The sequence below is a fragment of the Rhinatrema bivittatum genome, chromosome 11, assembly GCF_901001135.1.
Source record: "Rhinatrema bivittatum chromosome 11, aRhiBiv1.1, whole genome shotgun sequence".
NCBI classification, from domain to species: Eukaryota; Metazoa; Chordata; class Amphibia; order Gymnophiona; family Rhinatrematidae; genus Rhinatrema; species Rhinatrema bivittatum.
Window position 1 is genome coordinate 44,405,694 of NC_042625.1, and position 25,728 is coordinate 44,431,421.

The 25,728-nt window shown below is 45.1% G+C and overlaps 1 protein-coding gene across 1 annotated transcript in view; it reads right to left on the reverse strand.

Moving 5' to 3' along the window:
• GALNT9 (polypeptide N-acetylgalactosaminyltransferase 9) overlaps positions 1 to 25,728 on the reverse strand; it is a 249,449-nt gene that overhangs the window by 103,981 nt on the left and 119,740 nt on the right. The window contains exons 5-6 of the mRNA XM_029571589.1: positions 9,127 to 9,324; positions 740 to 857 (exon numbers count right to left, since the gene is read on the reverse strand). Coding sequence (XP_029427449.1) covers positions 740 to 857; positions 9,127 to 9,324 — 316 coding nt within the window. The remainder of the gene's footprint in view (positions 1 to 739; positions 858 to 9,126; positions 9,325 to 25,728) is intronic.

The following is a 25,728-nucleotide window of genomic DNA, read 5'->3' on the forward strand; positions in this document are numbered from 1 at the left end:
TGCCCCAACTGCCCCCAGCAAACTATCGCACGCGAAAAGTCCCTTTTCATGTGTGATAGGCTTAGAAAATGACCCCCTAAATGAGACAAACAGGCCACTTAAAAGGGTTCCTATCTATCCTATCACCTTTAACATAACTGCATGTTTCTTATCTCAGTCTTTATGCACTGGTGGTAGCAGACGTCTCTCTCTCCAGGATACCACATCTGACTCTCATCAGACCCCATCTACCATGAAGTTACAGTTGAGTTATGCGATTCTCTAAAAAGACCCAAAAGTTGTGCATTTCATACCAGGACTGCTATGACAAGGTAACTCACTAGTTTATATGTGAAAGTTGCAAAGACATCTCACCAGGATTTGCACAATTTCCAGTCACACTAAAATTGTGTCATATTTTATTCCCGTAAGACGTCTCTCCTCATTGCTGTTTTATCTACCTTTCTGTAAGGAATTCTGGTGAGCAAACCTTATCAAGAACCTTGCTCAGTTTCTGGAGTCTATTTCTGTCCTCCTTTCACCAACATTAAAAAAAAAACAACATGAAAATGTATTCTGATATTGAGTATGTTTTGCACCAACTAATGCCATCGTTTTGTCGGACTGTCTCAAAGATTCACAAGTTCTTGCTACGTGTGGCGGAGTTTCTGTTTCGGATTGCACTTAAAACGTAGAGTGCACAATCGGCACGAGCCCGCACCCCCCCCCCCCCCCCCCCCGACAGTAGTTTCGCACTCACCCTCATGCCCAGTTCAATGTTTTCTCCACCATAAACCTCCATGCCAGGATCAAGCAGGCCAATTTCGCCAAAGTATTCGCGATCAACCACGAAGGAGCAGCCAATCATCGCTGGTGTCCTGGATAGAGCCAAAGGGGAGATGCTTTCAAAACGGCAAACAATTATCCCAATGATAGATGAGAAACAAAGCCTTCCACCCTTCTTCATGTGGATATTCTAAGGTTTCTGATTTTGAATTATAAGTTCACCAAAGTCTGGTATAATATTATTCATCCAGTACCACTGTGTTAAGTCATAGAATTAGGCTGACCGTTTCCAATTATCTCATACCTATGGTAATCAAAAGAAGGTCTTGGGGAAGGCATTATGCCCGGGTAACTAAAGAATTAAAGGGATAAATTCCCTGGGCAGAAAATTGCTCTCCCCCTCAATGTTCAAAATACACAGTGCAATCAGGTTTTACTGTGGCACAAAGAGGCGGGGGCCATGGGCGGGGAGGTAAAGTATTATGGGGGTTCACTTTTGTGCTGCAGAACAGGTAGGAAGTCCACAGATACAGAAGTACCCACCACAGCACCCAAACTTCCAATGGGAAACTCTGTAGGATATTTCCATTTGAAAATTAACTTGCAGGCCTGTGGGCACTTTAAGTCCTTTCAGAGTTTTTAAATTGTCCCCATAAAGTCTAGCCAACTGTTTTGCTAGCCCACTCTTTTAATTAATTTTATTGTTTCTAATACAATCATGAGGCATAAAGATTAAGGCTAACACGGAGAACATTTTTCCAACGCTTTACATGTATTTGATAGAATGGCACCATTGAAAAGGCAATAGCTATGTGAAATTTTGCTGTTGCTTGTCTTTTGCAGGTTATTTTTTTGTCGAATTCAAATTGGGCAAAAAATACTGCTCAGCTAATGATAAAGGAGTCAGTGGTAAATATCCATCAACAGCACAAAAATAACAGAACCATTAAAAAGTAATTATTTGCGTAAGGATTCAATTTGTCTGCTCATTAGATTTTGGTCAGATAGCTGTCACTAATGAATGTTTTATGCTATTTGTGTCTTTTAATAGCCAAGGGCTTCTTGTGGAGAGTGATAGTTAAGTCATGTTTCAGTGACACTCAACAAACATTTCTCTCATTTTAATAATCTTATAGAGATCTAAAAAACACCAGGAACTTGAGATGCTTGAAAGTTATAAACTGAAAATTCGACATGACCAACTTCTCCAATCCATCACAGCTGCTGACAGTCTCAAGAAAGAACGACATCATTCTGGGCCGACTTTAAGCCGAGGCCCACCACAGAAGGGGGGAAATGCCAGCCAGCAAAGAAGGAAATTCTGCTGACCTGGGCAGCAACTAGAGGCCTGCCCAGGCTGCTGATGCCTTTACTGAACCCTACCCAGTGACACCGCCAATCCACTCAACATGAATATGGGCTGAAAGTATCAAGGCTCCACCACCCAAGATGGGTCACCACTGATGGATCACCATTGAAAGAACTTTCAAAGGGGATCCTTTGGGAACGACCAGGAGAGACAGGGTTTAATTTAGGCTATGGGATTTATGTTACTTATGGAGTAGGTTTGCATGTTTTTGGTTTATTAGATTTTTATGTTTTGATTTGATTTTATAATGTTTTATTTTTTATGTATTATGATTTATTTTGGATTAGTATTTATTTTGCTGTATGTTTTTATGATCTTTATTATTATATGTATTATCATTGCTATTTATAGTGTCGCAATTGTTGTGTTCCGAGGCCGTGTTAGGCCACGACCGCTGTCCCCCTACCTTGCCCGCAACGGCGAACCGCCACGGGAATCCCGGGGGAAGATCCCGGCTTGAGGCCCGTTGCTCCGGCATGGGTCTCCGTGCTGCCCACCGCAGGGTGAGCCGTCCCTGCTCCCCCCTCGTGGCGTCCAGCAGCATTTTCCTCCGAGGAGGAAATCCAAGATGGCCACTGCCATCTTTAGGTGCGAGGCCGCGCCTCCCTGGCTGATTTAAAGGGACCTGATCCCTTTAACCAGCTGCAGGTGTTCCCTATCAGCCAGAGCAAGGGAAGTATAAAAGCCAGCTTCCTCTACTCATTCCTTGACTTGGCAACATCCTTCGTTCATCAGGTCTGCTTGCTTCGGTGAGTTTTCCTGTGCTTTGGATCTGTTCCTGTCTTGTCTTGGTGTTCCTGGTTCCTGACTTCGGATTGGCAAGCGGTGATTCTCTGGTGTGTGACTTCGAACTGGCAAGTGGTGATCCCTCGGTGTGTGACCTCGGACTGGTAAGCGACTTCCCTCTGGCACTTGACCTTGGACTCCTTCTTGACCGCCGTCTTCAAGGGCCCGCCTAAGTCCCAGCGGCCCGGGTCCCTACGGGCTCCTCCCGGGGGGACCGCTGGTCTCCAGGGGTGAAGCTCCAGTCAGCCCTTGCACCGAGTTCCTTGACCTCTCAAAGGTCTACCTAAGTCCCAGCGGTCTGGGTCCCTACGGGCTCCTCCTGGGGGGACCACAGACTTCCAGTGGCGAAGACACAGCTTCTGTCTTCTTGTCTCTGCATCCGCCTCCACAGTCGCCCCAGTCTCCAGTGCCGAGGGTCAGCTGGTCACGTCTCCTGCTCTGCCTCGCCACCCGACAGGAGAACCTACGGATCTTCTCCTAAGGTAAGGGTTCACAAGCCGAGCATAACAGCAATATGCTTTTTTAATAGAAAGGCATGTAATAAATATAAAGATTAGATTGGACTTTGGCTGCGTTAAGCTAATTTTATGACCACTTTGAAATTTACATGCATGACAGTCCATTGGTATTATTTTTAAAGTATTAATATTGAAATTAATATTGAAAGAGGATATTTTGGTCACTGCAGATTTGAGTCTGGAAATTTTGTGCCTTGATAACTGTAGCCACTGCAGCCTATGCACTAAAATCCAGTTGTTTGTTTTAGCAGGGCTATAATAAATACTTTTAAGGTATATGGAAGATCTTCTATTTAGAAGAATCTTATGGGGACAGGCAACCTTAATTTAGGCATTTTCCATGCAGATTACTGATACTCTGGAGTTTGATACCTTTTATTCATGTTAGGAAATTATGAGGAATGTCATTCGTTTGAAACAAAACAGGAAATGTTAACATCGAAAGGGGGAGACTCAAGATGGCAGACTGAAGGAGCAGAGCATTTGACATATTATACTTAAATTCATTTTTGTACTGGAGTTAAGAATTAGAGAAAGAGGACATGGAGGGGGTCAGGTAGCCCATATTTAAAATGGATCACTGCCAAAGGCCACACATATATACTGCTTGTTTACATACAATGAAATATTATAGTTAACTAACTTAGTAAGAAACTCGCAAGTGCAGAATGAGACATTGCTTGCATTAGGATTCATATAGTATATTAGACATCTTAGACATGAGAAACTGCATTTGGGATGTTCGGATAATAAGGAGGCATTTTGCCCTGACAGAAAGGACATCTCTGCTACCATTTCAGAACTTAGGCATTAGAACCAGACAATCTTGTGAAGGCTAGGAAATGACAGTCTCATGAAGTCTATCTGTTTCTTTAGCTAAGAGAAGTCGAACATCACTGGCTGCAAGCCCAGACCTGGACAATGGCCCAGAATGGCCGAAGGTCCAGAAATAAGAAACTACTTCTAAAACCAAAATAGACAGGAAGAGAGGGTCTGTAGCTTGCTTGAAAAAAACCTCTTTATAATATTTTGGTTAAAAGACAGAAACTGTTAAAAAATCTTACTTTAAATGCCTTTTTTATTTTTTTTAAAGTATTTTAACAAGAAAGAAATATTCCCCTTGCATAAATACTGCAGTACCCAAAAAAGGAAGAAACTACAGTAGCACCCAAATTTTCGATAGCCTGCGCGTGCAAACACCGGAGGATACGCGCATGGCTGGGCCTTGCACGCACCGAGCTCATTTTAGAAAGGGCCCAGCCACGCGCAGAAGTGCTGGGCCAGCGAAAAGGGGGTGGGGGGCCAACCGGGACAGTGGCCATTAGGTGCGTGCCAGCTGGCTGCAGGAAGCAAACAAATGGGGATCTTTTGTACTCATCCACCCAAGAGGGTGAAGTACAAAGGAGGAGGAGAGAAAACAGACCGTCCTGCCTAAACAGAAGTCCTGCAGGTGGTCACACTCTGGGGCTGGCAGCTGCAAAGTATCCTTAGCAGTGTGGACAGGCTAACTGGATGGGCTGAATGGTCTTCCTCTGCTGTTATTTACTACATTACTAAAGATACAGGTGAGTCTGCTGTTTTTTGTGTGGATGGATTTTTCTTTGGAAAATACTGCAAGTCGGCTTGAAATTACAGTCTACATGCATTACTTTCTACTCCTGCCCACAATATGCTCCTGAGCACGCGTCCCCAAAATACAGCTAAAAAGTGCATTAGTTGTGGAAGAATGCATGCATTTTCACAGCCATTTTGACAGTCAATTTATGCACAAAAATCACTATTTACCCATGTAAATGACCTTGAAAATTGTCCTCATTCCTGGGTAATCATAGCTACACTAGCTCATAGCACTGCTGTATTATGTACGGTGAATGACAGCGGCAGAAAGGCGTTTGTATATGACAGTCTTTTTTTTTTTTTTTTTTGTGGCCTTTCATACCTAATGCCTGATATGTTCTAGGTGGATTAAACTAGCATATTTGTCTGAAGAAAATATATGCATCGCATGTTCCTGGCACCAAAATTTAATGAGCAAGGGAGCAGTGATTGACAGTTCTCAGTATCATGTACTGTGCAGAGAGTCTTCAGGATATAGTGCTAGCAATATATTATTCTGTCATAGCTCTAATGGTGGAAAAGGACAAATCAGCCTTTCCAGCCTGTTGGCCTAGTACTGAGGCAGGCATCCAGATGTTTCCTACCCCAATGCAGCACATATGGGGGCAAATTTGAAAAGCCTGTTTTGTTTAGCATGTACCTGGGAACTTTTAGCTGGTGTGCAATGCAACCACATTTCAATAAACAGAAACCACCTGCATTGTTTCCCTTTGAAGATCAGGAGCCACAAAGCTAAAGGGTCATTTCCAGCAGTCTGCAGAGGGCAAAAGTTTGCATGTACAAACTACCCAGAGACTTTATCCCAAATTGTCAAAGCAGACTTAAATGCAATAAATTGTCTTTGAAAATTAGCATGTGTGTGCAGTGCCCAGAGGGACATACGTGCACGCATTTACGCCCATTTGATAGCAAACGTAAATGTGCGCACGTAGATGTACCTGCATGATTTCGAAAATCAAAAGTAAATACTATTCCTCCCCCAAACTCGCCCCTCCCTCCCCCCGCTTTTTAGAGCACGTAAAGTACGCGCGTAATCGCTTTTAGGCATACTTTTACACGTACAAAGCCCACCCCCCCCCCACCATCACGCCTTGAGCAATTTTCAAAAGCCCATTCACGCGCAGAACACTGTGTTTTATGTGCATAAATGCTTTTTAAAATTCAGCCCTGAAAGCGCCCACATACTTTGCACTGCAATCTGTGCGGGCGACTGAGCAGGGGGCAGAATAGCTCAAATACATTTGAAAATCCAATGCAGAAGGGATGTTTTACTCCCCTGACCTAAACAGACCCAAGCGGGTGCCTCCTTTTAACCCACGTGCCATGGAAATCCTCATGTGCTTTCAGCTGGGCACACACAATGTTCAGGGAGGCCAAATAACCCCGGGAAAATGAGTCTGAAAATGACCCTCCACGTGGTTTGAGGTGTCCGTCACAGGGAGTCGTGCTCGGGAGGCCTACAGAGGTCTCCTGTGAAAAAAATGATGGTTTACAGAGGCATTTTCTAGAGGGAAGGACCCGGGCGAGCTGTAAAAGAAGGTTTCACTCCCACGTCGAAGGTAAAGTGACAAAACACAGGTCTGCCCTGCTGTGGACAGACTAATCCCTCAGCAGAGCACCAGCAATTCAAAATGGATCATTCCCATCGGCAGAAGGGACCATAGACATGCCTGCTCCTCATTACACAAGCTGCCTTTTCTCATCAGGAGCCACCATCCATGTGGCAGGAGGTTAAAAAGCTTTTTGGAAAAAGCCAGATATGAGTAGATAAAACAATCTCTCTCTGCCAGGCTTGCAAACACACTGAACATTCAAAAGAGACTGTCTGACCTCTGGAAGGAACTATTTGTGCCCTTGAAAGGGTTCATTTGCTGAAGCAATCCTATTACTTATCAGTAATGGATTGTGTGCTATTACACACAGTGCTTATGAGCCCACATCGCTCCCCTGCTCTGCCCGTGGTCCATGTTAACCTGGCACTTCATAACTAGGTCGCACTACATCCTGTCCCACAGATGATTCACCTGGATAATTGAAAAAGGCAGCCACTGGTAACAAAACACGTTTGCTCTTAAACCAAAATGACTTTTCTATTTTGGAATTCTCTGTTTTTCTATTTTTGCAGATGTAAGAACTGCCTTTTTTTTTTTGCCCCTAGTTAACTCTTTGGATGTTTGAGTGTAAACAAAATGCAATCCTCGCCCCTCCCCCCGCCCCCAAAAAAGAAAGAACATTGATAAAAGTTACAAATAATTGTTATTTCTGAAGCTTCCCTAATGCAGGCAATATGCCGAATTGCAAACCGTGTCGGACTGGGGCGCCTGAAGACTTCTGATAAGGATCTGCACCCCCAAATATATTAGATTCGGACAGCACTGGTGGCTTTGCACTGCTCAGTTTAAGAGATCCTGTAGGTATTTGTTCATAACAGCAATACTGGCTTCTCCATGGATCAACTTTAAGTAAAAAAATCTTATTTTAAACCATTTTCAGATTAATATTTGCACACTAAAAAACCTAAAATGATAATGGACTTCTGGAGACTCTGATGATAACATTTTTTGGGGAGTTAAGTTTTCTCTCCCTCCTCGATCACGTCCCTTTCGAAATTTGAAGCTTCTTTAGTATTTGAAATGGCTCGCACTGCTCTTGGCTCACATTTGTGGTGTCTGGACCAAACCTGTCCTGTTAACCCACAACAAGGTGAGTTTCCAGGATGCCAACATGAATATGCATGAGATCAGTTTCAATCAGCTGGGTCTGCCAGCGGGCACAAGTATCCTGCATCTCATATAAGTTCATTATGGATATCACCAGGACAGATCTGGGAACCAGTGTTCTAAGGACCTACCATGACCTCACTTCTTATAACCAAAAAAATCTGTCTCCTGGCAATGAAAGTTTAGATATGAACACCTGATTACTTTCAACAGTGTTTATTTTCTCTCAAAGCAAAACAGAATTACAAAGATATATATATTAATGTTTCTAATAACGGACATTTTTAAAAACTATAATGTGAAATCTCAAAACCTGCTTTCATAGTTGCACAGTCACTCATGCAGACCCAATAATCATCTGAAAGTGCCATACAGGTGCTTGCAGGAAGCAAAAATGAATGATACTTAAAAGGAATTTCATGGACTCAGTCGGACATTGCAGGCACAATTTTGTAACATTGCACATAAGTTAATCGGAAAATTGCACAGTTGACACCAATTTTCACAGTAGGCTTACATGTATAAATCCACATTGAAAATTATTCCAGCAAATCTCCACACACGTAATTCCACCTGCTATTCGGTGCATTCAGTTCTGCCGAGAAAATGTATGTGCATTCTTTTTTTAAAATCAGAAAGCATGCCCATATGCCCCAATCCCGCTCAAACGCCATTCCCCTGGGATGTTTTTCAAGTGCAATTTTCTAAAGGGCCATTTCTGCACATAAAGCACTAATTTAGCTGGAAAAGTCCCTATAAAAATGACCTGTGCATATCAAGGGCTGCTTCCTAGAGTTTGCTTACTTCTGCGTTTCATACCCCCCTCCCCTTGTACCAATATATGTCATATTGATAGATAAGCATGCCATATTGCCGTTTCACTACCGCAGCAGCTCACCACATCTTACTATCACAGCTGACTAATAAGCTTGGCTTCGCAGATAATGGAAAAGCCTTCCAGAGAGTGGCACAGGTGGAGAAAGTCACACAGAAGAACTATCCCAGGCATTTCATTGAATTTCCATGTTGCTTTCAAAGAAAAGTGAATTGAAATCAGATTATTTAATTATCCCCTGCAGTGCGGAGAAGTGAAGGTGAATGGTTTATTTGCAAGAAACTAGCCAAAAATTCATGATTCAGAAACACACACCATCAAACACATCTAATATTTCTCTACTGGAAACTAGCAAGGCAATGAAAAATGAGGTTTTAAAATATGATCATAATCGATATTAACTGACTTTATGCACTCCTTAATAACCTGCACAGATTCTCATTGTTTTTAATGAATGCAGTGTTGGATGACACGAACATGACGCTTAAGAACAGTCTGATTGTAATATTGATTTACCTGATTGGTGCTGACTCATCCCCTTTGTCTAGCCAGTCATGAGGGGGGATTATATACATACACCAAAGGCCCCAGTTGTAGCCGTGGGCTGCATTAGCATACTGCTGCACTTCAAACGTGTTATATTTGATATTGTCAATAGCCGGCAAAATGATCCGTCTGTGATCCTCTTTAATCCGGGCAATTGCTGGCTCTGCCCTGGAAAGAATAAAGAAGTCAGCAACTTTTTACTTATACAGCCTAATGATAGATGTCTGCACGCCTGCTAACAGTATGGATACAGCTCCTGCCTTGGGATACAGGTCCTGGGGCAAAAAAAAGCAATGAGAACTGCTGACCAGCAGTGGCACTCAACCTGGGAGGGAGACATAAGTATTACTGTTATACTCAGAAACAGAATGGAAGAGTAGCCTAGAGGTTAGAGCAGCAGACTACAAACAAGGAAGCCAGAGTTCAAATGCCACTGCTGTTCCTTGTGACTTTGGGCAAGTCACTTACCTTCCATTGCCTCAGGTACAAGCTTAGATTGTGAGCCCTCTGGGGACAGAAAAAATACCTCCAGTACCTGAATGTAACTTGCTTTGATCTACAACAAAAAGGTGTGCAGTAAATACACTAAATAAAAAGTCATGGGATAGGAGGTGATGTCCTTTTGTGGATTACAAACTGGTTAAAAGACAGGAAACAAGAGAGTAGGATTAAATGGTCAATTTTCTCAGTGGAAAAGGGTAAACAGTGGAGTGCCTCAAGGATCTGTACTTGGACTGGTGCTTTTCAATATATTTATAAATGATCTGGAAAGGAATATGACGAGTGAGGTAATCAAACTTACAGATGATACAAAATTATTCAGAGTAGTTAAATCACAAGTGGATTGTGATAAATTACAGGAGGACCTTGGAAGACTGGAAGATTGGGCATCCAAATGGCAGATGAAATTTAATGTGGATAAGTGCAAGGTGATGCATAATATATAGGGAACAATAACCCTTGCTGTAGTTACCCAATGTTAGGTTCCCTATTAGGCGTTACCACCCAGGAAAAAGATCTAGGAATCACAGTGGATAATACATTAAAATCGCCAGTTCAGTGTGCTGCAGCAGTCAAAAAAGCAAACAGAATGTTAGGAATTATTAGGAAGGGAATGGTGAATAAAAATGGAAAATGTCATAATGCCTCTATATCGCTCCATGGTGAGACCACACCTTGAATACTGTGTACAATTCTGGTAGCCACATCTCAAAAAAGATATAGTTGCACTGGAGAAGGTTCAGAGAAGGGAAACCAAAATGATGAAGGGGTTGGAATAGCTCCCCTATGAGGAAAGGCTAAAGATGTTAGGGCTGTTCAGCTTGGAGAAGAGAAGGCTGAGAGGAGATATGAGAGAGGTCTTTAAAATCATGAGAGCTCTAGAACAGGTAGATGAGAATCAGTTATTTACTCTTTCGGATAATAGCAGGACTAGGGGGCACTCGATGAAGTTAGAAAGTAACTCATTTAAAACCAATCGGAGAAAATTCTTTTCCACTTAATGTACAATTAAGCTCTAGAATTTGTTGCCCAAGGATGTAGTTAGTGCAATTAGTGTAGCTGGGTTTAGAAAAGGTTTGGTTAAGTTCTTGAAGAAGTCCATTAACTGCTATTAATCAAGATGACTTAGGGAATAGCCACTGTTATTACTGGTATCAGTATCATGGGATCTTCTTAGTGTTTGGGTACTTGCCAGGTACTTGTAGCCTGGATTGGCCACTGTTAGAAACAGTATGCTGGGCTTGATGGACCCTTGGTCTGACCCAGTATGGCAATTTCTTATGTTCCTAAATAAAAAACGAGATATGTTCACTGAAAAGTGTCCAGATTTTTCTTGACAAGATTGATGCAAAGTACATTAATCATGTCAAACAATCTGCTTAATATAATTTGACATATGTCAAATTGGATACCATATTAAATTGTCAGTTTCAGTGTGCCACCACCATGCCAGAGTTCAAACATGATAATTTGTAATTCCTGAAAAGAGAGATCGAGCCATGACTGAATTTAAAGCTGGCCATGATACTACCTTAACTCAACCATGACAGAATGCAAGCCTCATTGAGTTGGAATCTGAACCCAGCCATGATGAAAGTCAAATGCTACAATCAAGGACAGTTCTTCCTTTAGGAAAACTAGGATTGGAAGGGGGGGGGGGAAACCTCCAGGTCCCACCTACCTACTTTTAAGGCACAACACTACAAGACAGATGGGAATGGATGCTGGGGGTGCAGAGAGGAATCTGTGTAGGTGGGGAGTGTGGAGAGAGGGTGCTGGGCAGATGAGATGGAGAGAGAAAGAGGATGCTGGGCACTGCAAAATGGGGGCAAAGAGATTGGGGTGCTGAATAGTGAGTGAAGAGGAGAAAGAGGAGGATGCTGGGGGGAGGGGGGAGAAGCGAAGAGAGAAGCTAGACAGCAGGATAAAGAAAAAGGATACTGTGGACGAGAACAAAGGTTGGAGACTTGATAGCTGGTGAGTGGTGGATGCTTTGTGGGATGAGAGAGGGGGCTGTTGTGCCAGCCAAAACTGTCACTGACAGGCATCTGTGTAAGAGGGAGGACACAAGATTGACCTAGGGTGCCTAATACCCTTGCACTGGCCTTGGTATGAATATGCAAACACATGCTCTTCTAGGTAGAAGACAACCCAGTTAATGAACAGGAATAAAATCAAGCACAGTCAATGGTCCTTCCAGTCCCTATCTGCCATCAGATTCTATGTTTCCATATTACAATTTCATGTATAAAAAGGGTTTTCAAACAAATGCATTTCATGTTTAAACATGTCTGAGCTATAGACTTTTCTGTGGGAAAAGCCCTTCCACAGTGCTGAGAGCCATCCTGTAGACTCCTGTTGTATTTCTTTGTACCTAATTCTATACCATAAGACCCTTTCATGCTTGGGTGAGAGGTGTTATTTTCTTTGGCCCCAAACTATTTTTAGGGTGGAACATAGTAGTGCAGGACTAAGCACTAAACATGGTATGAGACCCCTATGGTGGACCATGGATTACTCATGAGGCAAGCATTCATTATTTTTCACTGAAATCAAAGTACTTCGCCCACCCTTCAGCTGGTTATCAAAATCCTTCATTCTTGTTTCCAATTACATCATTCAGACTGCAGCATCTGCAAATATTCCCTGGAATGGAATGCATGCGTGGTTTCTCTGCTCCTCTCCCTCGCTGGGTTCCCTCCCCGGGGAGGGCTCCAGGGTACAGGCTCGCAATTTAGGGGGCCGGAGTGGCTTCTGCTAGGAGCTCTGTGTTTCATTCGGCATCCAAATTTCAACTTCTGGTGCTGTTCTCCCATGGGCAGCAATTGCACTGGTTCTGTGGCACGCCAGGAGGGAACTGGGCGGCGACCTGGCCACAGGCTCCCTGTCACCTATGGGTGGCTCAGTGAGGGTTATGATGCCTCTCGTCACACAGCACCCCGGGCAACCACCCTGCTCACCCTAACCCCAAAGCCAGCACCGGATACGTGCATAGAATAGCTCACACAAAGATTCGCCTGTTCTTCGGAAGGGTGGAACCTGTGCAGGTGAACTTCCATGCATACTTTTTTTAAAAATCAAAACGTGCATGCGTAAGTCCCAGCTCCGTCCTCTCTCCTCCCCCCAGAATGCCTCTCCCCAGTTCAAACTTGTATTCACACTGAGCCCCGGGCTGTCCTCTAACACCCACTTACACAAACGTAAACCAGTTTTATGCTCATGCATGGCTTTTAAAATTCAGCCCTTGAAGCGCCCAGAAATGTGGTCAGTTCCAGTGCCAGCCCCCCGTGAACACCTATACTTGTACAATATTTTACCGATGAGACAATAATTACACCTCGGTAAAAGAGGGGCCCAGAGAGCAAGCAAACCGCTTCTTCTCTTTAGTTCAGATTCCATCTTCAGGCTTTTCCGTTGAAGGGCTCATGAACAGACCTTTGACATTCTTGAAACGCAGGACAAAACGCCAAAAGGCATTTGCCTTGCACTTTAACCTTGGCGATTCCACGCAAAGTCAAAGGAAATACAAAATAAAATGAAAACCGACCAAGCTACAAGTCCAAGTCAATCACACGCCTGCTGAAATGTGTATGCAAGTGCCTGCGCCTGAGTGATTGCCTTGGTGCGCGCTCCCAGCAGGGGTGCATCATTCTCTGCCCCTAACTGCAAAATAAATGATTTAAAATAACAAATACCAGGTGCAGATGTCAGGAATGACACAGTCCTAATTGCTTTCTTTCAAAGAAAGCCCAAGCTTATTTGTGACGGGGTCCTCTTCTCCACATCTTAGAAAGGCACTAGGGGGACCCTATCAGACGACGCATGCTTCATAATTCATAAACTCTTAAATTACTTTTTCCTACCAGATATTTCTGATGGGCAGGAATAAATCCATTCTCATTATGTCTGAAAGGGGGTGGACTCAGTGCCATCAAGAAATATTTCTTCACAGATGAAGTTGTGGACACATGGAACAGCCTCCCTGTGGAGGTGGTGGAGGCAAAATAAAGTTTCAGAATTCAAAAAACCTGGGATAAGTACAAAATATCCTTATTTGCTTTTCCCACTGACACTTCTTGAGACCATGGGCAAGTCACTCCACCCTCCTCTTCCTTAGGTCCAAACTTAAGGGCCGATACAGTAAAGTGCGCTCCAGCGGAGCGCACTGTTAGCCCGTGTTTGGCCGCGCATTTTCGATGCACTATTTTTACCCCTTATACAGTAAGGGGTAATAGCGCGTTGAAAATGCGCGGCCAACCCTCCCGAAACTAATAGCACTCGCAACATGCAAATGCATGTTGATGCGCCTATTAGTCATTCCCGCGCGATACAGAAAGCAAAATGTGCAGCAAAGCTGCACATTTTACTTTCAGAAATTAACACCTGCCCAAAGGCTGGCGTTAATTTCGTCTAGCACCAGGAAAGTGCACAGAAAAGCAGAAAAAACTGCTTTTCTGTGCACCCTCTGACTTAATATCTTAGCGACATTAAGTCGGAGGCCCCAAAAGTAAAAAAAAAAATTGAATTAAAAAAAAATGTAAAATTTGCCCATGGCCCGCGGGTTGGAAGACGGATGCTCAATTTAGCTGGCATCCATTTTCCGAACCCATGGCTGTCAGCGGGTTCGAGAACCGACGCCGGTAAAATTGAGCGTCGGCTGTCAAACCCACTGACAGCCGCCGATTCTGTCAAAAAGGAGGCGCTAGGGACGCGCTAGTGTCCCTAGCACCTCCTTTTACTGCGGGCCCTCATTTACATATTTTTCCTTACTGAATCGCGCGCCCAGGAGAGTGGCCTTGGCGCGCGTCGGGAGAGCAGGTGCTCGCCGGCTCTCTCACGGGTTTTTCTGTATTGGCCTGTTAGTGAGTCATTTTCTTAGCTGCGTTAGGCATTTACCGAGCAGTAAATGCTTTAACACAGCAATGATGCATGATATTTTAAATACCATGTATTTCACCCTTGATAATGGTAATGAGCTGCTTTGTATGCAAATGATTTGCAAATGTATGTAAAACAGCTTATTATTATCCTAAAACATGTAAATCAAATAAATAAAGCAGAGTTACTTACTTGTAAAAGGTGTTCTCCAAGGACAGCAGGATGTTAGTCCTCACACATGGGTGACATCATCAGATGGAGCCCAGCACAGGAAACTTTGACTGGCATATTGAGCATGCCCAGCATGCTGCTAACCACGCATCCACGCGAGGTCCCTCTTCAGTCTTATAATATAGAGTTCATGAAAAATAAAATAACAAACAGAGAGAAACCAAACTCTGTGGGGTGGTGGATGGGTTTCGTGGAGGACTAACATCCTGCTGCCCTTGGATAACACTTGTTACAACAGGTAAGCAACTGCTTTCTCCTGATAGTCCTCACACATGGGTGATTATGTAGCTCCAGGCCATACCGAACATGTGAGGCAGAGAACAGGTGCCAAAGTGCACAAAAACTAGAGCCGCAATAACAGGAGGAGCAGGCCTGCACCCAAAGTCAGGGCCCATGGAGGGAGAGTTGGATTTTCATGGCTGAAAGAGATTGCGGAGGACGGACTGTCTGAAATAACAGTCGCGCCGTTCATCCTTATCCAGGCAATAATGTGAGGCGAACGTGTGGAGGGAACTCCAGGTCGCCGCTCTGCAAATTTCGTGAATGGGGACTGCACATAAGTGAGCCACTGAGTCCAACACGGCCCGCATAGAGTAAGCCTTAAAATGACCTTCAAGCTGTAAGTCATCTTGAGTGTAGCAAAAGGAAATACAGTCTGCAAGCCAATGAGATAAGGTCTGCTTAGAGACAGCAACCCCCAATCTGTTTTTGTCAAAGGAGACAAAAAGTTGAATGGATAGGCAGTGAGGCACCATCCATTCCAAGTAAAAGGCCAGCACCCTCTTACAATCCAGAGTGTGCAAAGCCCGCTCACCCTGGTGAGCATTTGACCTCAGAAAAAAAGAAGGCAACACAATGGACTGATTAAGATGGAACTCCGTGACCGTCTTAGGAAGGAACTTTGGGTGTGTAACAGAACCACCTTATCATGACAAAATTTTGTATAAGGTGGGGTACAACACCAGAGCTTGTAGTTCACTCACTCTGTGCGCTGAAGTAATTACAATCAAGAAGATGACCTTCCAGGACAGGTATTTCAGGTCACAGGACCGCAACGGCTCAAACGGAGCTTACATGAGCTGAGACAACATTGAGAAGACCACTGGTGACAAAGTGGGAGGCTTAAGTTGTAACAAACCCCTCATGAACCGCCCCACAATTAGATGAGTGAAAATGGAGGTACCATCGTTATCCTGATGGTATGCCCCATGGCACTTAGATGAACCCTCATTGACGTGGTCTGCAGACCAGACTCTGAGAGGGACAACAGGTAGTCCAAAAGCTTTGGTGGGGAACAAGAGACGGGATCCAGATGGCGCTCCACACCAAGCCAAAAACCATTTCCACTTGAGATTATAGGATTTCCTCGACTCCAGCAGGACTCATGATATGCCCTCTGAAAGGCCCAGAGCCTGCATAGTCACCCAGTCAACATCCAAGCCATGAGAGACAGGGCTCAGAGGTTGGGATGGCAGAGTCTGCCCAGGCCTTGACAGATCAGGTCCAGAGCAGTCCCGAGCTGGATCGGGGGGGGGGGGGGGGAGGAACCATTTGTGAGGCTGGAAGGCATGGCTCAAGGAGTCCGCAAGGACGTTGTCCACTCCGGTACACAGCTCTGAGGAGAATGCCATTCTCGATGGCTCACGACAAGATCTCGACAGTCTCCTGGCAGAGGACATAGGATCCCGTTCCTCCCTGCTTATTCAGATACCACATAGTCACCTGACTGTCAGTCTGAACAATGACCACTTTGTTGAGAAGTTCCTCTTGGAATACCTGTAGAGTGTACCTGATCACCCATAATTCCAGGAAGTTGATCTGGGATTGCATCTCCCGCAAGGGCCAAAGACCCTGGGTGTGGAGGCCTGCAACATGGGCTCCCCAACTGTCTGGGATGCATCCAAGGTGAGGACAATCTAGGACTGTGGGCTTCAGAAGGGCATCTCCCTCTCCAGATGTGACGTGGTCATCCACCACAGAAGGGACTGCCAAAGGAGTGTGGTGACCTGAATAGTAGCTTGACACCACTGGGAACGTAACATCCACTAAGCCCTGCACATGTGAAGTCAAGCAAACATTGTCGCTGCCATATGACCCAGTAATCAGAGAAACTGGTGTGCGGAGACATGGGAGCAATTGGAGACTACGCGAGTGAGAGTCATGAGGGTCTCTGCCCTGTCCCAGGGCAGAAAAGCCTTTGCCTGGGTGGTGTCCAGCCAGGCCCCAACAAAGTCCAGTTACAGGGACGGCTGGAGATGGGATTTTGGATAGTTGATCAGAAAGTCCAGATTTTCCAAGATCTGGACTGTGACTCGCAGGGTACTCTGCGCCCTTTGCTTGGAGTCGCTCTTGATAAGCCGATTGTTGAAGTAAGGGAAAAATGAACCTCCTACCTCTGAAGATAGGCTCCGACCACCGCTAGGCACTTGGTGAACATGCAGGGTGCAGACACAAGGCCGAACGGCAGCACCTTGTACTGATAGTGCCTCCCGTCTATCAGGAATCACAGGTACCGGTGGTTTTCTTGAGAAATGGGGATATGGGCATGCACATATTTTAAATCTAGGGAGCAGAGCCAGTCTCCTGCTTTGAGGAGGGGAATCAAGGAGCCCAACGAGACCACTTTGAACTTTTCCCTGACCAGAAACCGGTTCAATTTCCGCAGGTCTAGGATGGGCCACAGGCCACCCGTTTTCTTGGTTCAACTACCCAAGCCAGTACAAGGGCAGAGAGCTCTACCTGTAGTATCTACAAGTTTCCTACCGCTCTCCATTGAGGACACGGAGGCAAGCGGAGTGGAACTCATTGGAAGTGCAACTTGTAACCCTGGTGAATGATGGACAGGACCCAGAGGTCTGATATAATTGAAGCCTACCAGTCCACGAATAGCTGTAGCTGACCCCCCACTGGGGCGTCGATGCCACGCAGAGAAGAATGGCTCATGCTCCCTGGCTGCCAGTCAAAACCTCATGGCGGGGTTCTGTGGCGGGGCTGGGGTCAAACGGGGTGTGCAAAGTTGCTGTGACCTTGGCCTTGCTGGAGGCCATTGAGGTCTCGCCCTAGGCACCAGTGGATAGTACTTCCGTGGTCAGTAAAAAGGCCATCTCGGGTACTGCCGAAGGGGCTTTTTGGGAGGCTGGGTGTTGGACATACTGGCTGATAACTGCTGAAGGGTCTCATGGTAGGCCTTCAGTTGTGCTACCGCCTCCTTAATATTGTCACCTAACAGATTGTCACCCATACAAGGCAAATCTGCCAAGCAGTCCTGGACTTCAGGGCACAGATCAGAGGCACACAGCCAAGCCATATGATGAGCCCCAATGCCCGCTGCAGCAGTTCTCATGGAGGTCTCAAAGACGTCATATCCCGAGTGGACCTCATGTTTATCACACTCGAGGCTCTGCTGCACTACCCTAAGGAACTCCTCCTGAAATTGCTGTGGGAGGCGATCCCCAAACTCCTGGGACTGTTTCCACAGATTCCTGGAGTATGGACCCAAATAAAGTTGGTAACAGGCAATCTGTGCTTTTAACATTGCGCCTTGAAACACGAGAGTGTCCAGAGCTCTATGCTCCTGTCCTGGAAGGGCTGAGGCATGAGTGTGAAGCCTCTTTGCCTTCTTCAAAGCCAACTCTATCACCACTGACTGGTGAGGTTGCTGCCGGCGTTCGAAACCAGTGGTAGGCTGGACCAGATTAACTGCGTCCGTCTTGCTGTTCACTGGAGGCACAAAGGTGGGGTGCTCCCAGAGGCAGGCTACCAGGTGCTTGAAGATGTCATGGACTGGAACCGCCACCACCTCCTTCGGGGCATCCATGAACTGAAAGAGCACCGATTCCTTCATGGCCTTAGCAAACCCCGCAAAGAAAAGATCCTCTGAGGGGGGATTTCTGGCACTCCTCCGGTGGGGAGGACTCTAAGGGCAAATCCTCTGATTTCTCTGTGGAGGACATGGATGCCTCACCCTTCCAGGGATCATAAGGGGCCTCCTCCTTGCTGTGTCCGGCCAGAGACGCGGGGGGTCTAGCACCCAACTGCACCTTTAGCACAAGCCTCATCGGAACTGCAGAGGGAACCAAGGCAGCAGGGGGGCTAGAAGCTGAAGAACCTAATGGCATTGGAGGAATCGTGGGCACTGATGGCACCAAGGGCAAAAATCCTGATGGCCCTGGGAGAGCCAGAAGGTGGCGGGCACTGTGCATAAGCGAGACAATACCGAGTCCGATGGCCCTTCCTCATCAGAGGAATCACTCACTGGATTGGGAAAGGGGGCGGCAGCATCAATTCTCCCTTTGGCCATGAAGGGGCTTGGGGCATTGGTGCTGGTTCTGTGAGCAATACATCGAGCAGCATATCCAGCTGCTCCAATAAAGGCACAAGCACCAGTGGAGCCAGCTCCTGTGGTGGTGGTGATCCTGGTGGAACCAGAGGCTCAAGGCCCTGCAGGGCCCGGACAACCACCAACCACATGTGCCTCTCCAACGCCTCCTCAAAAGTAGTCAAGGACAAAATGGCTTGAGGAGGAGGAGGCGGCAGAATAGGTTTTTCCCCGAAGCACTGGGTGACACTGAGCCCTCCACCGGTGTTGGTGGAAGCTGCCAAGAGGCCTTGGAGGGATTGGAGGAAATCGGTTCCTCTGCTCTGGACTGCTTTGGAGGAGGCACCAACATGGTCGATGTCTGCTTGTGGTCCAGCTTGGAGGAAGATGATCAATGCAGATGTTTCCTTGACTTGTCCCAATGGTCACCTCGGTTCCTGCCTGGAACCGAGGGAGACAGAGAACGGGACGACAAAGACCGCACTCAGTCCCCCGCTCCCAGCTTGGGACTGTGGAGGTGACCCTGAAGGAGTCGAGGCTGGGGCCTCCTTCTTCAACAGGGTGGAGTTCCCCAAAGCCGATGATCGGGGCAGATTCCCGATGACTACCGGCCCGGGGATTCACCACCCAGGTCGGTCCAGGAGATATCACGTGGTCTGCCAAGCACGACTCTGTCACAGCCACTCTCGGCAGACCACGTGACTAGAGTGACCACTGGGGGATGCCTGATCCCCCGATAGGGCAATCCGCCCCTGCCGATGATGGATCTGAATGCTTGGGCCTGAACTTTTTCATTTTGTCCAAGCATGCCCGATGGCCCTTAGGGGTCATATGGGCACAAAAATCACAACTGCGGACATCATGGGATGCCCCCAGGTAGAGGACACAGACCTCGTGGGGGTCTGTAATGAACATATTGTGGGGGCACTGGTGAAAGCCGGACGATGCCATCACAAAAACACCGCAGCACGCGGTTGATGGCTGGTGAGCACCGGACAGCAATCGACCGAGAAAACCCGGGCACTTACCAGATCGAAGGAGAGTGGAAAAACCCGAGAACCGCGAGGGACCCTACGCAAAGCAGGAAACAGAAAAACTTGTATAAAAGAAGAAATAAGTGCGAGCTCCACGAACGCGAGGCAAAAGCTTAGCGGAAAGGAAGAGACTGAAGAGGGACCCTGCCTGGACACGGGTTAGCTATATGCTGGGCATGCTCAGTGTGCCAGGCTCCATCTGATGATGTCACCCACGTGCGAGCACCACCATTCTGCTTGTCCTTGGAGAATGTGGCTTGTGCCAAAATCACAAGTCATGTTATTTGATTCAAAGCTCGCTACAAATCCTGAGATGTAGCTAATTTTTTCCAGGCATATCGGGATGCTAACGCACATCCCATTATCGCCAGGGCCCGGCCCCAGTGGTCCAAAGTAACCCTCCCCAGTAGTGGTCAAACCTCACAGTTCTTGTGAAACCCCTTGAGAACAAAAATGAGAATAAAATCAGAATTAGTCTTGAGGCAGGCTTGGTCCTTTCCTCAGCCTTTTTTTTTTTTTTTTTTTTTTTAAATAAATTCCCCACTGGTGCAATTACCCCCCCTAACACTCCCTAGCCTCCCACTCCCCTTGCCATAACTGTAAATCCCTGGTGGCCTAGTAGAGCCCAGAATGCCCTCTAGGCTCTGGTCCCTGCATCTTCACTAAAAAAAAAAAAAAATGGTAACAGCTGCCCAGCGTTGCACTTATGCCGCTGTCACTTGTGTGAATTTGCAGCATAAGTTATGGAGGATGTTTGAGAATTACTCTCATTGTTTATAAGATACAACGTTTCACTTTATACAAAGCTCTGAAGGCTAGAATGTAACACCATATTCTGTGGTCTAAAAGTGCAAAATGAAGATGTGTATTTAGTTTAAACCCTTGAATTTCCTACCATCCCCTGCCCTCCCGAACCCAGTGACCTTACTGCTGGAGCTGTACTGGTTCAATTGTCAGAAGGAAGTCCTGGAGGAGCTTGGCAGAAGAGACTTCAGATGCTAGAGAATTATAGGCAACAATGAGAGGTGCTGAGTTATGCAATAATGCATCTACAGTTGCCTACCCTCTGCCCTAATACCAGCTGAAAAACAATATTTTGGCAGGGTTTAGGGGTGTAGAAGGAAAGGGAAAATCTGCTACTAGGGGTATTAGCTCTTTTTCATAACAGAAAACTACTGCTGGAGGGATCTCCTTAGTCTGTTGTGCAAACACTTATTATACTCATTCTGACAGATAGAACAATATAAGTGGTAAAGTGCACCAATAATGCAAGTAATTAAACTTCTCACAAACACCTTATTAATAGAATTGAATTTGTTAGATCTATGCTAAGAAAGTGCCAGCAACTTGAGATTATTCAAGCATTCAGCAAAACATACATATGCAAATTCATGCTTAGCTCCCAGAGGTGGCTGCAGAGCCCGTTGGGGGTAATATACGGAAGATAACAATCGCTGCTAGTTTTGCCACATCACAGCAGATGCAATCTGTCTGATGGCTGTGTATGATGATTGTCTTACATTTGGGTATAACAAAGCCTTTCAGGACTTAGTTCAACCACTTCTATGATATTGTCCTCCTGTATTACCCTTAACAAAACGCATGGGGATAACCTGAGAGGAGCGGCAGTTACTACCCTTAACAAAACGCATGGGGGTAACCTGTGAGGAGCAGCAGTTACTACCCTTAACAAAACGCATGGGGGTAACCTGTGAGGAGCGGCAGTTACTACCCTTAACAAAACGCATGGGGGTAACCTGTGAGGAGCGGCAGTTACTACCCTTAACAAAACGCATGGGGGTAACCTGTGAGGAGCGGCAGTTACTACCCTTAACAAAACGCATGGGGGTAACCTGTAAGGACCGGCAGTTACTACCTTAACAAAACACATGGAGGTAATCTGTGAGGAGCTGCAGTTACTACCCTTAACAAAATGCTTGAGGGTAACCCGTGAGGGGTGGCGGTTACTACCCTTAAAAAAAAGCATGGGGGTAAACCTGCACAGAGTAACAGTTACTACCCTTAACTAAAAGCATGGGGGTAACCTGTGAGGAACGGCAGTTACTACCCTTCGGCGCGCGACGCACAGCGCGCGACGCCTGGTGGAATGTGGTCGTTTACCGGCTTGCCGCTGAGCGTGATGACGTCAGTGGGGACGGGTCTCTTCATCCCTGAGTTCACAGCATTCTCAGTTTCAGCGTGAAGTTTTTACAATTTTTTTGGTCTTTTTGGTCTCTTTTTCTCTCAGCGATTGCCCCTAAAGGTGCCCGGTACTGGTGGGCTGCACCTCCGCATCACTGCCTGGTGGAATGTGGCCGTTTACCGGCTTGCCGCTGAGCGTGATGTTTGAAAGGCTCTATTCTAGATGTGATTTGGTCATTGACTTTTTCTTCCAGGCTGTATTGTTTTACAGATGTATGAATAATTATACACAGACAGAAAGATTCACCTTCTGTGATTCGCATTCAGAATTCATGATCCCGCAGCCAAATGGACTGCTGATGACATGCCAGTTTGCAATCAGGCTGAAAATTGCTTTAAAGATCGCAAAACACGGAAATATGCAAGGAAGGAGACCTTAAAAGAAAGAGCGAGAGAAAAAAAGGATCAATTTTCAAAAGTAGCTGAGTACCAACGGTAACCAGTTAATTTTATCCAGTGATCTTCAAGTGAATTTTCGGACAAACCTAACTGGTTGGGTTTTCAGCTGAAAATTATCTTGAATCTAGTTAGGAAAAACTTTGTCAACTATATTTAGGACAGCATTTTAGGCAAATGGAATTGCCTAGTGCTGAAAATCGGCACTAACCAGGTAAGTTGCAAATCTGCTCCAGGAACTGCCCCGTTTTATGCCCAGTTAATTTTGGCCACCTTGTGAATTTTGGGGGTTAGGTTTAGCTAGTCAATGGGACAAAATGCATACAAGCAGAGTTTCAGTTGCCAACTCCCTGAAGTCAGTTGGTTAAAGCATTTGAAAATTGCTGGGAAAGCCTCATGCTATTATATCTCAGTCTATATGCATGTATGCATCTAGGATTACCATCATTAATTAATTTATTAGAACTCTACACTCTTAAATAAAGGCTTAGTCCTAAAAGTGAACATGCAAATTCATTACAATACTGTTGAGATTTTTCTGTTTCTCACCCTTAGATTTTACAAAAAGCTACCTGATAGAACAAAGCAGGCCCAAAATGGAAGGAGCTTTGGGGCTGTTGAAAATTGTTCCCATCTCTGGCCTTATATTATATTGTACTCTGTATGAGTTATACAAAACATGGGGTTTTAGACTGAACAGATTAATCTGCCCATCAGATTAGCTTTATTCTAAATATTCTAAACTTCTATCGTTGATTCAAGTCTTTCAATATTTTAATGTGACAGCATGAAGACACTCTGCTGCACCTAAAACAATCTGTGAAGGAACAGGTCCATGCTATTCAACCTGACTTGTGATGAGATAGCTCCATGCTATTCAATCCTTCATCTACCCCTGATTATGTGGGAAAGCTCAAAAGGTTTGCACATTGTATACTCATTGGAGGAAAGGGAGCTAAGCCTGCACAAATGTAAATGGCCTATAGCCTCAGTTATTTTAGTTATTCTGGCTGCTAAAGAAGCTTGAATTCAATCAGGCTTGATGCTAAGAAAATTTCATCTAATTAGAAAGGGGAGAAGAGACATGGATCTGAAAGCAGAGTTGACACAGGTCTTTCTTTTGTGAGAAAGTCTTTAACCGGATCCTTTAGGAGGTCATTTTCAAAGGCATTACGAGCATAAATGTAAGAACATAAGAACATAAGAAAATGCCATACTGGGTCAGACCAAGGGTCCATCAAGCCCAGCATCCTGCTTCCAACAGTGGCCAATCCAGGCTACAAGAACTTGGCAAGTACCCCAAAAACTAAGTCCATTCCATGTTACCATTGCTAATGGCAGTGGCTATTCTCTAGGTGAACTTAATAGCAGGTAATGGACTTCTCCTCCAAGAACTTATCCAATCCTTTTTTAAACCCAGCTATACTAACTGCACTAACCACATCCTCTGGCAACAAATTCCAGAGTTTAATTGTGCGTTGAGTAAAAAGAACTTTCTCCGATTAGTTTTAAATGTGCCCCATGCTAACTTCATGGAGTGCCCCCTAGTCTTTCTACTATCCGAAAGAGTAAATAACCGATTCACATCTACCCGTTCTAGACCTCTCATGATTTTAAACACCTCTATCATATCCCCCCTCAGTCGTCTCTTCTCCAAGCTGAAATGTCCTAACCTCTTTAGTCTTTCCTCATAGGGGAGTTGTTCCATTCCCCTTATCATTTGGTAGCCCTTCTCTGTACCTTCTCCATCGCAATTATATCTTTTTTGAGATGCGGCGACCAGAATTGTACACAGTATTCAAGGTGCGGTCTCACCATGGAGCGATACAGAGGCATTATGACATTTTCCGTTTTAGTCATCATTCCCTTTCTAATAATTCCCAACATTCTGTTTGCTTTTTTGACTGCCGCAGCACTTTGAACCGACGATTTCAATGTGTTATCCACTATGACACCTAGATCTCTTTCTTGGGTTGTAGCACCTAATATGGAACCCAACATTTTGTAATTATAGCATGGGTTATTTTTCCCTATATGCATCACCTTGCACTTATCCACATTAAATTTCATCTGCCATTTGGATGCCCAATTTTCCAGTCTCACAAGGTCTTCCTGCAATTTATCACAATCTGCTTGTGATTTAACTACTCTGAACAATTTTGTGTCATCTGCAAATTTGATTATCTCACTCGTCGTATTTCTTTCCAGATCATTTATAAATATATTGAAAAGTAAGGGTCCCAATACAGATCCCTGAGGCACTCCACTGTCCACTCCCTTCCACTGAGAAAATTGTCCATTTAATCCTACTATCTGTTTCCTGTCTTTTAGCCAGTTTGCAATCCATGAAAGGACATCACCACCTATCCCATGACTTTTTACTTTTCCTAGAAGCCTCTCATGAGGAACTTTGTCAAACGCCTTCTGAAAATCCAAGTATACTATATCTACTGGTTCACCTTTATCCACATGTTTATTAACTCCTTCAAAAAAGTGAAGCAGATTTGTGAGGCAAGACTTGCCCTGGGTAAAGCCATGCTGATTTTGTTCCATTAAACCATGTCTTTCTATATGTTCTGTGATTTTGATGTTTAGAACACTTTCCACTATTTTTCCTGGTACTGAAGTCAGGCTAACCGGTCTGCTATTTCCCGGATCGCCCCTGGAGCCCTTTTTAAATATTGGGGTTACATTTGCTATCCTCCAGTCTTCAGGTACAATGGATGATTTTAATGATAAGTTACAAATTTTTACTAATAGTTCTGAAATTTCAGAACTCTGGGGTGTATACCATCCGGTCCGGGTGATTTACTACTCTTCAGTTTGTCACATCTTCTAGGTTCACCATGATTTGATTCAGTCCATCTGAATCATTACCCATGAAAACCTTCTCCATTACGGGTACCTCCCCAACATCCTCTTCAGTAAACACCGAAGCAAAGAAATCATTTAATCTTGTAACATACTATCATAGAAAATTTCAAAAGCCCACTTACATACAGAGTGTATTTA